Source organism: Grus americana, chromosome 1 (genome assembly GCF_028858705.1).
Source record: "Grus americana isolate bGruAme1 chromosome 1, bGruAme1.mat, whole genome shotgun sequence".
In the NCBI taxonomy this organism is placed as follows: Eukaryota; Metazoa; Chordata; class Aves; order Gruiformes; family Gruidae; genus Grus; species Grus americana.
The window spans coordinates 128,056,363-128,072,186 of record NC_072852.1 but is presented as its reverse complement, the minus strand read 5'-3'; the positions used below and the strand labels follow the sequence as shown (position 1 = coordinate 128,072,186).

The following is a 15,824-nucleotide window of genomic DNA, read 5'->3' as shown; positions in this document are numbered from 1 at the left end:
GAATCACAACCAAACTGAGCTGGGTGGCACAAACCCCTGCAGTAACGCAGGTTCAGAAACATCTCGGGCATTTCTTCATGGTGTGAGGAGGTACAAACATGAGCTGCTGTTGCATTGCTAGTGAGATGAGGACAATGGGATAATCACATTTGGCCAGTCAAACAGCTTTCTAGATTCTATTGACACTGCTGATCTTAGTGGGAACTTAAACACTTATCTCACACTTACACTGCTGACACCTAAAAATAGGTGTCAGAAGCTGACTCTTCAACCTTACCACTTACAGTATTCCAGTAAGGACAGGTGGCAGACACGCCACAGACTGGTTACATGGCCTCTAAAAAAAAAAGCAAAGGCAGGCAAAACACTGAAGAGATGACATTACTGTATTTCTACAATCTGGTTACTCAGTACCTAACAACTGATATCCGGATACAAAGAGCGGAGCTTGTGGCTGCTTGTACCAGTGTTTAAGGACACATCCTCCTAACTTCACCTAAAGAAAATTCACAGATGACAAGGTTATTTAAAAAAAATATATAGCCCACAAGGTGAACAGGTTATCTGAAATTGTATAATCCTAAAACCAGATGAGAGTAGATATGAAGGTTATTAGAATATATCTAAAAAATATAATACATATAACAGCAGAATCTATGTAATAGAATTTATGTGAGCCTACATCCGATTTCCAGTGACACAGGCTGTAAATAATGTCATTCAATCTCGTGCGAAGCAGCTCAATACTGCTATTTTAGGGTACTTGGTAGATATCATAACATCAGATAATTCCCACACGTAGAAAAGTATACGTAAAATCAGAGAATTGACAACACAAAAATAGAAATTATAAACCTTAGAAAGAGTACTAATGCACATTTAAGTAGCTATATATTTTCATTACAATATTCAACTTCTGAAAATGCAATTATTATTATTATACCAACAATTTCAGAGAAGATAAACCTAAATCTAGTTAAATTTACTGAGACAAAATGTAGCAAACCTATGATAAGTAACCATAATTTAAGGCTGACTTTCCAGAATTCCCAAACAACATGCATTTTACCCAAAAGGAAAATCCTGAACATCGGTTTAGAATCTTCCAACATAATTACAGCACTGCCACAAAGAAGGACAAAGGTCCTCCAGCAGAGAGTTGCTAATATTTTCAGTGATAACAGGTGATGAACCCACTGGAATCATTACAAGACAGACTGAGATAATACTTCCGTATTACTAATCACTCTAGTTAAAAAAACCATAACAAAAAAACAACCCGCCACAAAAAACCCACGTTCATTTCATATGTGGAATAAACGGCAGTTTGTGGTGACCATCAATAAACGGAAATCAGGCACCCAAGAGAAAACACACAAAATGAAATGGTATCCAATGAAAAGAAATTATTCAAATGAAAAACGTGGCACAAAAGGATAAATGCACATATGGATCTTTGTACTGACAGAAGGGATTCAATTTCTTGTCAGCAGTTGAAAGAAAGTCTAAACTTCTGACAGAAAGTGAAATGGGGCACTCACTTGGTGATGACACAGACGAAGTCATTCTTGTCAAACATGCTGTCAGGTTAAGTAGCTCGATTTCCTATGCAACAGTATACAACTGCTGCACAGTGCGTAATACAGAATAGCTAGTCTTGTGAAAACGTGTACATTCACATGCAGAACACCTGTGCTATGGCAGCAATACAAAAAGGAAAAGTTTGCAGCATTTCTTAGAAGACAACTATTTTTCTCAGAACAGTCTAAAAACCTTTCACAAAACAAGTAGAACTTGTCTCTGAAAAGCATTTGCGATTTTATTTTATTCCTTATTTGTATTCTTTGTAGGTCATTGCCTTCTTACATATTCAGGAAGATATCTGCCCTAAGCCAAAATTAATAATTTTCCTCAGTTATGCACTATATAATTTATCCTTTTTATATTAACATGCTAATAATCACAACACAAGCATTCTTCTTTTTACCTGCCTTGGGAAAATACACATCTGGTCTCGCTAACAAAAAATTATGTGCACTTCAGCCATGTGTTTTGAATAGTCTGGTATAAGGTATAATTGCAAAAGGCACAGATACCCTTTGAAACTCATCAGAAGAATATATTAAAAGCTACCATTGAGCTTTTGCAAACAGTTTTTATTGATTATTCACTTTTCAAATAAATCTGCTATAAACAATGCAAAGTAAATGGAAGAACTAAATGGCAGATTATCCAGCGAAGAAGAACAGCTGTGGCATTGCCTTCCCCATTGAGAATCAACATCTAAACCTCCCTGTGAAAGTGTTCAGCTTTCCACTAACGTAGCACTGTGCAGTAACTTGACTCTACACAGCTGCTCCATTTCCCAGCTTTTCTTCTCTTTCTGTGTTACTCCTCCCTGCACTGAAAGCCTCCTGTTCCCCTTTTTCATACCCATACCTACATCAAAGCACATCATCATGCGGATGTGACACTGAAATTGCCATTGTTATTTGAATGGAGTTAAACCACAGTCTCAAAAGATAGCAGGAACAGTAGAAAATCAATATTATAAGATACTGCTTGACCACATGCTGGGCTGTCAAGCAGTTTTTAAATAAAACTGTTACTTCTCTGAGAAGGAAAAATAAACCATAAACCAGCAAGCCTAATCCAGATTACAAACTACAGTAGTATAAAAAAGAAATAAACAAAAATAATGTAATTTATTTTCAGTCTTGATCCTTAGAATACATGCACTTGAACAGTTACTCATTTGCATGTCTTTTAGGACTTAAAGCTTCAAACATAAATGCATATTTCTATCTATGTGCTTAAGAAATCTTATTGATTTCACCAGTTTTGCCCATTTTTATAGGACTGCAGATTATATACTCTTTGAACCATCAATGTCCTTATCTTTGTGCCTTCTATAGCAGCACATTAATCATTATGTAGTTGAGTGGTATGACATTAAAATATGTTAAAAAGTCTCTTTGGCCCTTTGTGCTACTGGATTATTGAATCTATTACATCTATCTATGGTTCATAAAATAAAAACAAAAATACACCACAGAACCTGATTGAACATAGATACCATCTCTGTCCTGCTCTTCAGGCACATTTATACACACTATACACTGATATGTTGTCAGAGTTACCAGAAGCTACCTTTTTGTGTTCTCAAGTACTACTTTCCCCTTCAACCAATGCATTCAATTAAAAATACAGGTATTAACACAAAACACTATTCTTTTACCAAAATATGTGATTTTACCAGCAAATGAGGAACTTGGGGTGAAGAGACCTAATTAGAAGGACCGTAGCCTGTAGGAGGTCTCAATCCAGAACTGTGCTAACAGTTCCCACTCTGTCTGTGCAACAGCATCAATCTGATAACACACTACCAAGGTAAATCTCAATTAAAAAAATAATTATTTCAAGCAAGTCACCATTCATGTTTGGATGGTAACTTTTAAGGAAATCTTTATTTTAGGTGAAGAGTAACGGATTAAGAGAAAAGAAACACTTGGAGGTCAAAGGTTGCGGATTTCAGTTCTGTGCATAAGGAAAGAAACACCAATTTTGATTTATGGTACTCTGAAAAACACTTGTACTACTTTCATTGCTTGCCTCCAGCTTTCGCCTTTCAATCTCCCTATCAGTTTCCACTAATAAGAGTAATTTTAAAAAATATAATTATTTTTATTCTCTGTGGTCCCTTCTCCTCACTTCATCTTTTTCATTTTACTATCCACTTTTCCTCCTCACTCACTTAAACACATTACTCAGGAACTCCTGGGAGATGCTTATGAAATTTTCTCAAGAAATAGTAAGAAAGTTTTCAGTTTCTTACTTTCTCATATTAAAGCTTTTCCATTTGTATATTTAAGCAAAAATTAATTAGGCTACAGAATGATTGACTATATGACCAGTGATTATGTGATCAGATCAGAGACCACAAAAATCACAGAACAGGAAAGGCAGGAAGGCACCTCTGGAAATATCTGATCCATCCCCTCTGCTCGTAGCAGGCCATGTCTAGCCAGAGTTTGAAGATCTCCAGCAATGGAGATGCCACAACCTCTTTGGACAGCCTGTTTCATGATTTGACTATCCTCACAGCAACTTTTTTGTTTTGTTTTGTTATACTAACCTGGAACCTCCTATGTTTCAGTTTGTGCCCACTGCACCTCATCCTGTCACTGAGCACTACTGAGAAGAGCGTGGCTCCATCTTCTCTACACATTCCCTGTCAGGTATTTACGCACCTGGATAAGATCCCACTGAGCCTTCTCATCGCCAGGCTAAACAGTGCCAGCTCTCTTAGCCTCTCCTCATATGAAAGATGCTCCAAACCCTTAATCATCTTTGTTGCCCTTTGCTGGGCTTGCTCCATTAAGTCCATGTCTTTCGTACTGAGGAGCCCAGCCCTGGACCCAGCACTGCAGACGACTGTCACCAGTGATGAGCACAAGGGAAGAGTCACCACCCTCGATCTGCTGGCAACGCTTTGCCTGATACACCCCAGGGTGCTGTTGGCTGCTTTTGCCACAAATGTGCCAGATTAGAGTTTAAGGACAAAATTAAATCAGTTCAAGGAAGATGGAGAAAGACTTGTCCTAGTATTAGCTGGGTGAGCAGGCACTTAGCTCTGATAGAAAACATTCAGATTCAAGCATTTGATCTCAACTGGAATGGCTGCAAATGAGTGCTCTAACCATGACTGAGTCACTGGCCACTGGAGTTCTCTCTCCAGTCAGGAATTCCACACCCGCCAAAACTGCAAGGGTAGGTTCATAGAGGTTTTGTTAGGTCAGCTTGGCACTTGCTGTTAACGACAAAGAAACATTATTCCTCTCCCTCATAACCACCAATCACAATACTGAAAAACCCTTGACCAGGTGTTTTCCAAGTAATATTATGCAATATTTTACAAATCCATATGGTAACTTTTCACTCTGAGATAATATCTTGCCCTGTCTCAGCTTAAGCTGTAATAGCACTTGTGTTAAAACTTAGATTTTCAAATTTCTCTTCTGTTACTCAGTGGAGTGAGATGGCTCTGACAGCTGTTATTCCATTTCAGGTACTATGGAACAGATTTTATTTCAGAATTAGTAACAGGTTAGTGTAAAAGACAAATCCGGAGGATTAAACTTTAAAAAAAAATAGGTGAGGGAAACTTATTATATTTGATTTTTAAAGCGTTCAGAGAACAATTTCAAGCAGAATGAATGAGAAAGTGTTTGATGTACTAAAAAATTAATTATTATTAAATATTTTTTAGTAAAGTCAACTGAATTGAGCAAGGATGTTACAGATATTCTCTCTCTTTCTTGGTAGTCAGGTTCATCATCTAATCTATGCATCATGTCACAAAATTAATTGTACTGGGCAATTATACATAAATTATGCTTGAAATAAAGTTGGAAAGAATGTTATTCTCTCGAAGATTGCTAAACAATGGAGAAGAGTCAGGAACAAGTATCCACCTCAACTTCCTACTATTGAGAAAACAGCTGCTTGGACACCTTAAAAATAGGCAAGCACCTTTTAAGTATTGACAGCAACAGAAGAGACAAGAGTGCCTTGCCTGCTGTTCAAGTCCCTTGTTTTAGATAAAAACAACACTCTCAGAAAATATGGGTACTGCCCATACTATACATTCTTAGATATAACTTCAGGAACTGCATATTTTTCATATTATTAGCAGCAAAACTCCCGCATCTAATGGAAAACTACTTAGGTTATAGGCTAAGTGAGCATGAAGGTGGTAATAAAAATAATTTCGCTATGTATTTCATTCCAAAGTTACTAACTTTGCTTCATTTATCATATGCTGTCATACTTTTAGTCAGTGTACACTACCAATAATTCATCAGTCATCATAGATTATTTCAGATACGTTTGGTAGCCTGTGTATATGGTACAAAGCATTCTCCAGGTATTGTTTAACTAGGTGTCACATGCAGTATTTTTTATAAAATTTCAGTGGAAAAAATCCTGTGATTAAATTCATTTACAAGCTTAATATTAAATGATTGCATTCAGAAAATAACAGCATAAATCCACACTAGCTTCAAAATTATATCTAATATTACATAAGCTGTATAAAATGTCACATACAATTATTGCTAAAAAGACAAACCAGAGAAGTAATTAACACAGTTGAGAGTTCATATCACTGGAAGTACGAAAGCAGAAAGTAAAATTAATTATTTTCATCTTGCTCATACGGTTACTTATCAAATCAGGCCTCATGGGGACACATGATGTATTTCAACTAGACAATAAAAAGCAGCACATAATTACACAGCTCCTTGAAGTAACTGGTTTGTATCCTTGAAAATTCTCCAGAAAGTATTCTAACTGTGTGAATCACCTCAACGATTACATTGCTGTCAGTTCAGACAAATGATGCATGCAAATACATGCTTATATAAACAAACAGCATGTTTATGAAGCAACAGTTTAATATAATTACATCATCAGGTAATTAGAATGTGCAGTTATGTAAGTCTCACCCTTCTCCTTCTGCTACCAAATGAACTGCTAAGTACTAGGGGAAGATTAATCTTTATTAGTGACATTTGTGCTAATGGTTTCTGGACATGAAAAGCAAAAGAAACACCTAAAAATGTGAGATTTTCCTAGACAAGCAACTTCTACTATATAAAACACTTTCTGCGTAGCAAGACATTATTTTCCTAGTTGTTTAAAAAAAATAAATTATAGCTTGAGAGTGTAAAGCAGAAAACTGGTGGATCACTAAAGGAGAGACAAACATTTTTAGTGACAAGGAGTTAAAGCTACTACTGAACTCAGGAATGTAGGTGTTTTCATTATTTGTGTAGAGAATTCTTTATCAAAATACTGCTTTATACATATTGCCTAAAAATACCAGATTACAACAGAACCACAACATTTCAGGACTCCTAATGAGTATTTTCACATTATCCAAGTCCATGCAACTGTATAAAGAACAAGACAGAGACTCCACACATCATATTTAACCATAACTTCTGTGAACTCTGTAAACCTAAGTAGCTGAAGTTTCTTTCAAAAGACTCGTGAGATGGTGAGCTCTAATCAGAAACTACCATTTTGTTTTACCTCCTAAGATCTAAATTCAAGCCGGCTGATGAGAGATAAAAAATATGACTTCATGTGGAAAAAAAAAAACCCAAAAGTTAATTGGAAAGCTTTAATCCTAGCTGAAAGCATTTAGGGTCTTTTCTATGCTGGGGCAGGGCTTGTGGTTATACTACATATACTGGATGTTAAAAAAACATATTAAGGATGTAGTGTCTGGTTTTATACATGTACAATTTCCACAGCAAATTTCTTGAGACACAAGTCATTGCCCGATATGTTTTATAGGGTAAGGGCATTTCTGGCCCACTGTACAGAGTGAAAAAAAAGCCTTATCACTAGTTATGGTTTACAGGGCTGACGATATGGATTAGTGAGCAATAATCCCTTTCCACAAAGTACGTAAACACATATTTCTGAAATTTCGGTGACTCCTTTCTGCTTGAATCTTTTATATGCATAAGCTGTGCACAAACAGCGAGGCTTTTGTCATGTTCTTACTTTTCATCCTTATGTATCAAAGTGAACTGTGAGAGAGAAATCTTACAAGCAGGGTATGAGGAGTGGAAGAATCAATGCAGCAATAACTGAAGAACAGATGAAAAGCCATACTCTCTTTCTGCACCATTCAGCTGACGTCAATAAAATGGTTTTATTGACAAAATTGTACTTTAAGTAGTAAAAATCCTTAACATTTGCTCCATTATCCAGTTTTGTAGCAACATAGATGGGCACTATTTGCATCACTACCAGGAAACTCTACCTATTTGGACAGAAAGCTTTTACAAAGAAGACTATTGATATGGAGCACTGTATTATGACTATTGCAAATATTACCAGCCTTAATGAATTAATAAATTTTACAGCTAAGCACTCTCAGACTATTATATAAATTTAGGGGTGGGTTTTTTTGCTTTCAGATAATTTCCTTAGGTCACTCAAATTATTTATTTTTAATGAAAAGTTTTCTATAAGAACCATAGCATAATATTTGACTTCTTGACCTGTGGAACAGTTCATAAACATGGGTGTAGCTTTTTTCTTATAGCTGGCCTCAGTGCCAGAGAAGGATCGATCAAGGACATATTTAACTTGCTAGTTTATCTGTAGCCATGGCCTCCACTAATTTATTCCCATACTTTGTTTCCAGCTGACTTTTACTAGCATTGTCCATTCACTTTATATGAAACTCACATACACGTCATCAGAAAAATCTATCAGGTACTAGTGGAGAAACAGAAGTTTATGTGAGTTTGTGTTTTTGTCTGCACATGTCCCTCCAGTAATGGTGAATTGCTACAAAAGCACCGTTTATCACTTGAGAATAATGCAAAGTCTCCAGAGAAACCTGCGGTCACTACAACAGCTTCACACGTGTTAACACATAGTATTACTGAGCAAACAAGTGCGCTGCTTGGTTCAGATAATTTACCGTTAACTTTCCCGAACCTAAAGCATTTGCTATTACTGAAATCCCTATTCTAGTAAGAGAACTGACTAAAAATGATCTTCTAATTACTAAGAACACACACTCGTAAAAAGATACATACTTTTAAATTAATTGTAGTTAATGACTATGTCTCAAATCCATGATAATTTAATGAAATGTAAGACGATGAAAATCTTGAATGGCCACTTTACTATAGTTCTTAAAAAATTACCAAAAAAATAATGGTCTTTCCCAATTATGATTTCTAAAAGAAGCCCCATTCTGTTTACTTAAACAGAACTTTCCTTATTCCAGTAGAAATAAGGAACTTTTCTTCTACTTGAGGAAGGAAGAAAAAAAGAAAAAAAAAAAGATGATTGTACCAGCTCTTAGAAAAATTAGAAAGATATCCATCAGACTCCCTTCAGGAGAAGGGCATTTGAAAATCCACTTGTGCTTGTTATATTATGTTATTTCTTTCTGAGGCTTACAAATGGTATAAAGAGGCTGACACAAACAGCGGTAGGCCCAGGAAGAAAACCCAGTTGATCTACTCAGAGACAGATCAGCACACAGATGCAAATGAAAAAGGCCCACAACAAGCTTCACTATCAAAATATTTCCTCCTGCAGTCATCAACTCTAACTAAAGTCTACAATTATGGTCCTGTTGGTGGACAGGTACATATGAATCTTTCAGGAGCAAAAACCGATGCAACAACCACTTTTTTGCCTTTGCATACTAATGTTTCTTCTTAAGATGCAAGAATTTCTCTTGTACAGCCAAGATTAGTGAACAGAATGATGTTTGCTTTTTGGAAGTGAAACAAATAGAGATTCTACAACAGTTTTTACCCTCCTGCCTTAGAAGATCTGGTATTTAAATACCAAAAAAATGGACAGAAGAATTGAAAATTTAATCTTACATCTCAATCGAAGTGCAGAAAAATTTTGAGAAGAAAGCTTACAGTTCAAAGTAATTGTTCACATGATGGACATTTGTATGTGTTTCATTAATTATTTATGGCAGGAAGGACTTGTACGCATTTATTTTTCCTCTCATCTATAGTTCTGGATGGTTCTTATATGGAAATTAAAAAAACCCCAAGATACTAGTTGAAAATATAACCAGGTCTACAAAGCTCCATTACAGTTAAAAATGAAGCACTTGACCTAAGTTTTTAGGTATCTCTATTTTGCCAAATAATCCATTTTTCAATGATCACATAAAAAATAACTCATGCAAATACTTGATAATTCAATTGTTTTAGCACCATTACAACTGAAAACCTAATCTAGAGAATACAAAAAGATAGCCTATATTGAAAATTGACCACTCAGTCTAGAACTACCTTCTATTCAAACCTGCTCTCTAGGATCATGCAGCTGAATTCAGAAACACATGAGGACTTAAAGTATATTACTAGATCATCAAATTAGCATAAAGACAGATCACTATTAAAAATGTGGTTCAGACTTCACTTTTGTCCAGTGCAACAGCTGTAAATTTCAGAGTATAGTGTAATGGAATTTAGCAGCAGTTCAGTCAAATAGTTAAAACCATGTATTAATACAGTGGTGCCAAAAGACGGTAGCAGTATTTCCATACAATGTACTTAGTCAATATAATCACTTATAACTAGAATTTTTCACAGTATGTTTTTCAGAAGTAAATTAAGGCATAGAGCCTTCAGTGTCTGGAATTTCCGGTTTTCAACTTTCTGTCAACATGAAAGACATGCACTAGCAAGGAATATTGGAAGAAAGGCCTCTTCCTTCCACACAGCCAACCAACCTCATATTAAAGAAATCTAAGACTTCAGATAGACATATGTTTATTCCTCTCAGTAACTGTAATGAAGAAAGCACAATGAAAGTAAACCAACATATTTCAACTGCACCATCTCAACTAATTATTTTTCTTTCTCCTCGAGATTCCCCAGAACACTAAATACAGCATTCTCTCTCTAAGAAAATTTGTTTCCAGAGGAAAATATCTGTCTGAAAACTGTCCAGCTATTAACTATGAAAATTTTAATCACTATCTCTTTTTATTATCGCAATAGAGGATGTCGACAATAATCAGCCAATTACCAAATTAACATTTTTCATGTATTTGAAAGTAATGGAGGAAAACTAATTCACTTAAGCTACAGAGAATAAACTCGATACAATTTATGTAACTTCTATAAATATCAGAAATGCTTAATAAACTCTCATGTCAATTCAAGACTGTAGCTTGGTAGAGTAATTCATTTTTATGTGATTAAAAAAAAATCTAAATGCCTATTTCAGCAAAGTTACCTTTCTGTACATTTTAAGACAGTTTTTCAAATATGTTATATGCTGAAAAATGTCAGACCGAATCATGATGTGACTCACATTAGATCCCTGCAACGATTTCCAAAGCAACCCTTAAAGGTTAGCGGCAGAACCAGTTCTCTTTTTCAAAACAATTTCAGTTTTGTTGAGTAGCTGCACACTGGAAAAACCCCCACCACTTTGGATACCTGACATGATTCCAAATTGAAGCGCTTGGCTTACCTGCCACTGTTTCAGGAGCTCTCGAACCGTTTTGGCATCCTCTAGTGTCTTTTCTTTGTGCGTAGCATCCTGCAGGACATTCGCAGTTGTTTCAGCTTCTGTAAGCCAAGCAAGGAACTTCTCGAGATCCAGGTAGAATTGCTGCAACATTCTTAGGGCTGATTCCAGTGCAGCTTCACGCTCACAAACCCTACGCAAGTACAAATAGACAAATGCAGCACGCTTAGGAAGAAAACAAATCTTAATCATTAAACAAAAATGTAACAAAGACAGACTATATAATTTTCATATACCAGTCAAGGTAAGTTTGCAGATACATTAGCTACAGAACTTGCACTGCATGTTTGGCAGGTAGGGTTCCTTTTTTATCTTTTCTCCTCAGAAGCAATAACTGGAATTCATTTAGTAAAAAATTAAGCAAAAGTACTTCTTTGAAAATACTATGCCTGAAACATGCACAGTTAAAAAAAAAAAATCAGAATTCCCTGATTTGTTTTAATGAAAGATTGTTTTCTTATTTGTCATTAACACTACAGTAGGAAAACATGTTTATTTTTAGAAATCACAAAATAGTTCCTGGCCATTGCATGGTATAATGAATTTAATTATTAGTTTTATGGCTTGAAACCTTTGGAGATAGCACTCAACACCTCAAACCCTACTAACAGAGAAGCTTGTGTGTATGTTTTGTTTTGTTTTTTAATATGAATATGATAAATTACAAGAAAGATCACTATCAGTTACATGATAAAATACAATTTTTAAATACAAAGGCTGTCTTATCCTTGGGGAAGATCTACATCATAGATTGGGAAAGAATACTAAAGGCTCCAGCAATCCTGGTGCTGAAAAAACATTAAAGTATACCTGTGTTCTATCAGCCTTTATGTGCAATGTAGGTGTCAAACGTGCTCACCAATTTGTTACATTGAACTTGGGCTAAACATGGATTTAGAAATGTGAGCAGGTAAGTATGACATGCTGTTCATTAACATGAGTCTGTCAAGACTGCTTAGCTATTGTATTACATGCATATTTATTTAAAATCAGCATGGTAACTGAGTAATTTTTTAAGCTCAGAAAATATATAGTAAAGTCATTTGATAATTTTGTTACTTCAAGTGGAATGAATGCAATTTGATGCACACCTATGTTTAGTCTACAAATCTGTTGTGATCTGGATATTTCTAGATAGATTTCCTGACTAGTTTTATAGTTATTTAGACAAAGATACTAGATTTTAGCAGATATAATTTCTCAAGTTGTAATTTATCATAACTTTACCAGAGGAGGTCATGAAATTTCTAAGTCCTAATCTCTATTTCAAATCTTGTTTGCTGTCCTGAAGAGGTTGTACTCCTCAATAAATAATGCTATCATCCTAAAACCTAGTACACTACCTGAAGTAAGAAAAGAAACAAAAAATTAACACAAGTTTTGCCAACTGGCACAAACTTAACATGTTTTTCGACAAGCATATAAATAAATTGCAGCAGAGTAAGAACAGAAAAATTCAGTCAAGAGTACAGGTGAGGACAACCATTTCAGAAAAAAAAAAAACCAAACCCAAAAAACCCCAACAAAACCAACCCACCAACAGCAACCTCCCTAAGAGTCAAATCTCACAATAGCTACTATATATCTGTCATCTCTTTAGTCCTTTGACATCTTACTTGCTTTTCCCAAGCATTTCATGAAAACAGGAATTTATTCTTAGATCTTTTTTCAATTCAAAAACTGAGAAAGCTATTGAATGCCTCACTACAAAGTCATCCACCAATTTTTCAAAACTTAAAAATGGACTGGATTTTTATCTCAGATGCACCTGTTGCCATCTACAAGAATTTTCCACATCATGGCACTGCTTATCCTGTATTAGAACGTGTCCCCAGGGGCCTCTTAGGAAGAAAGAGGGACACACTTAGCTTCAGAACAGCGAACATGATCTCTTTCCCAACTTTATGCTACATGAACATAAACATGGCTTGTGGTTAGGGCACTCTTTAAATTTACAACAACTTTGATAAAATAATTTGTTGTTCTTTTGTTGAACTAAAAAAATAATTACATAGATATCATATCTAAATATACTAACAATATACATTAAGTCAGTATAAACTTAGAAAAAAGACAATAAGAAACAGAAAATCTTTTACCTAGAAAATACTATATTGACCTATTTATCACTTCTAGCTCAAAAAAAGCATCACATTTATTCAATAGAACTTGGAAATGGAATAAACTTACTTAAACCAAAAATATTTTATCCAGTTCTTTAGAGCACAATTCTATCATAAGTTATGCTTTATAGCATTGTTCTAATTCAATTTTCAGTGTGCAGCGTGATGACTAATATCTGCTTTTACAGAATCAGGTATAACATTTTTTTCACAGGTAGTTCCTTTAAAACATTAAAGGCACATTTTTAACTACAGTCCCCTGAATTCCTATAAATACATAGCAATGCTCTAATAACAGCATTCTGCAAATACACAGTGAGGGGGTTTTTTCTTGTTTTTGTTTTTGTTTTTAAAAAGGCTTAAGTCTATTTGTGTATATTTAACTTTTTGTGGTTTTTGCATGGTATCCTGAGAAGTAGGAGCCAAAGCTACATTCATCCACTTGTGTAAATGCCTAGTGCATTTTTAATCTACAAAAAATAAGAACACAAGCATAGATATGAAAAATATATTTAAAGGGAAAGCTATTAGAAGTATTATTCAAAATCAGAATTTATGTTTTAGAGAAACTTCCAGACTACATGAAAAAATACAGTATTTTATTGACCTGGGTAAAGAATTAAGTTTTAGTTATGAAGAATCTTCTGGCACTTCTATGATGCACAGAAATCTTATGACACATAATTCTTTCAGCCTACAGAAATGTGTTCCTTATCTATAAGCATACTAATACACCCACCGGAAAATATCTAGTACTTTGCATTTTAAATTTTGATACATCTAACATGCAATAAACATTCAATTACATTGGCAACTCTGCAGCGTATCAATAAGCTTCACTCTACTTGGCTTTCTAATTACTTCAAAATTATGAGGTTAGAATAGAGAAAAGAAGGTCTAAAAATGAAGAATAAAACTGCGTATCAAATCCAGCACGATAAGATAAATTGCACAAAATTACAGGGGAGACAAAAATACGTATACTGAACAAGAAATTATTGCACAAAAACAAAATAAAGATGCTTTCTTTTTAGTCTGTATCATCCAAATACGTTCAATTCCATACTGAGTGTGAGAACAGAACATGAAGTAAGCAGAAATATATTTCAGTGTAAATGGGAAACTGCACAGTAGGAACACAACAAAATACTGCTCAAATACTAAAAGATAATCATAACAAAGAATACTTTTAATAAAATTTTAAAAATAAATATATTTTTAATGTTTTTCTCTGTTCTACTATGATATAAAACCAAGCACATAGTGGTATAACCAAAAGCTTCTTATTCATTGAAGAAATACTAAGGGTGGGATTCATCTTATTTCCATCCGGACACCCAGGAGTCAGGCAACTACACTCCCTCTGCAAAACACGAAGACAAGCATTTCTGGAATTTAATTCCTCCCTCCCCAGTCTGTACATATCTGTGGAACCCGATTCAAAGTCAGAGTAATTTTTTTTTTCTCTTGACTATGGTAAGTTACTCAAAGCTTATACAATTTTAATTTTACACGAGCCTAAATTTTAGACAATTAAAGGTAGGTAAGATGGTCCCCAATCGAGTCTGAGGACTGATTTTTGGGAACTAGTGGCATCAGTCACAGTGGACTGACCAACTCTAGTCATACGAGCTTTGTTGCAGGACAGACGTTATGGTACTCTCTTAAGAATGTGTTAGCTGAAGGCTTCATGTTGAGGGAAAATGGAGGCACGTAAGAGGAAGTGAGTCATACGATGTGTATAAGTGTGAACATTTATATTCGTAGGAAGAAGGTTTTAAGGCTTTAAAATGAAAAATCCATGAAAAAAAAAAAAGAAAAAAATACCAGCTTCTGCTACAAGAAAGTAGACATTGCTGTGATGCTGAGAACTTTTAAAGCTAATATTTTTAAAATGTAGCTGTTTACAAATGTTTCGGGAGATAAGCAGGGGGAAATTAAGTTATCTGAAATCTGTGTGATAAAGCTTTAAGTTCATAAGCAAGGTACTGTATTATTAACTGTCAGAGTCCATACCATGATATACATAGAAAATAAATATAGACAACAAAATACAAAACGTACAACTGAACATCTTGTTATGAAATCTAACAAGAAGAGAAAGTGCTGAGATATGGGAATGATGATGTCATTAAATGTATTGCAAGAGTTCTTCATTCAACAATCCCCAGTCCCATCCAGCATAAGAAATACAATGTTTGGAGAGGCTCCATGAATGTGAATAATGTAGTATTTGCTACATAACTTGGAATCAATCATTCACATTTTCTGAGTATCTCTTTGTCTATTCGAAATTGTAATGTTTATTCACATTACCAGATATGTTGTGAGGGTCAGTGTTTAAATAACATTTTGAGATGCTCAGGTAACAGGAAACAGTAAGCGCCGGGCATTATGCCAATGCACACTACACTTTATTGATACAGAATACATAATATGTAAGGAAATCTATTGAAGAGTGAGCACAGCAAATATTCACAATGGACAAACTAATAAATTTCTGTTCCACAGGTATTTCTTTAAGGGCGATAACAGTGGACAAATTCTGCATTGTTTAGTGCTCAGTAGATCATTAATCACACTTCCACCTGCAGACCG

At 34.9% G+C, this 15,824-nt stretch overlaps 1 protein-coding gene across 8 annotated transcripts in view; it reads right to left on the bottom strand.

Annotated features, from left to right (window-relative positions):
* The window catches only part of DMD (dystrophin), a 1,313,294-nt gene that overhangs the window by 248,693 nt on the left and 1,048,777 nt on the right, over positions 1-15,824 (bottom strand). For all 8 annotated transcript variants that reach the window (XM_054840966.1, XM_054843533.1, XM_054803063.1 and 5 more), the window contains one exon: positions 11,047-11,236. In XM_054840966.1, the coding sequence (XP_054696941.1) occupies positions 11,047-11,236 (190 nt within the window). The remainder of the gene's footprint in view (positions 1-11,046; positions 11,237-15,824) is intronic.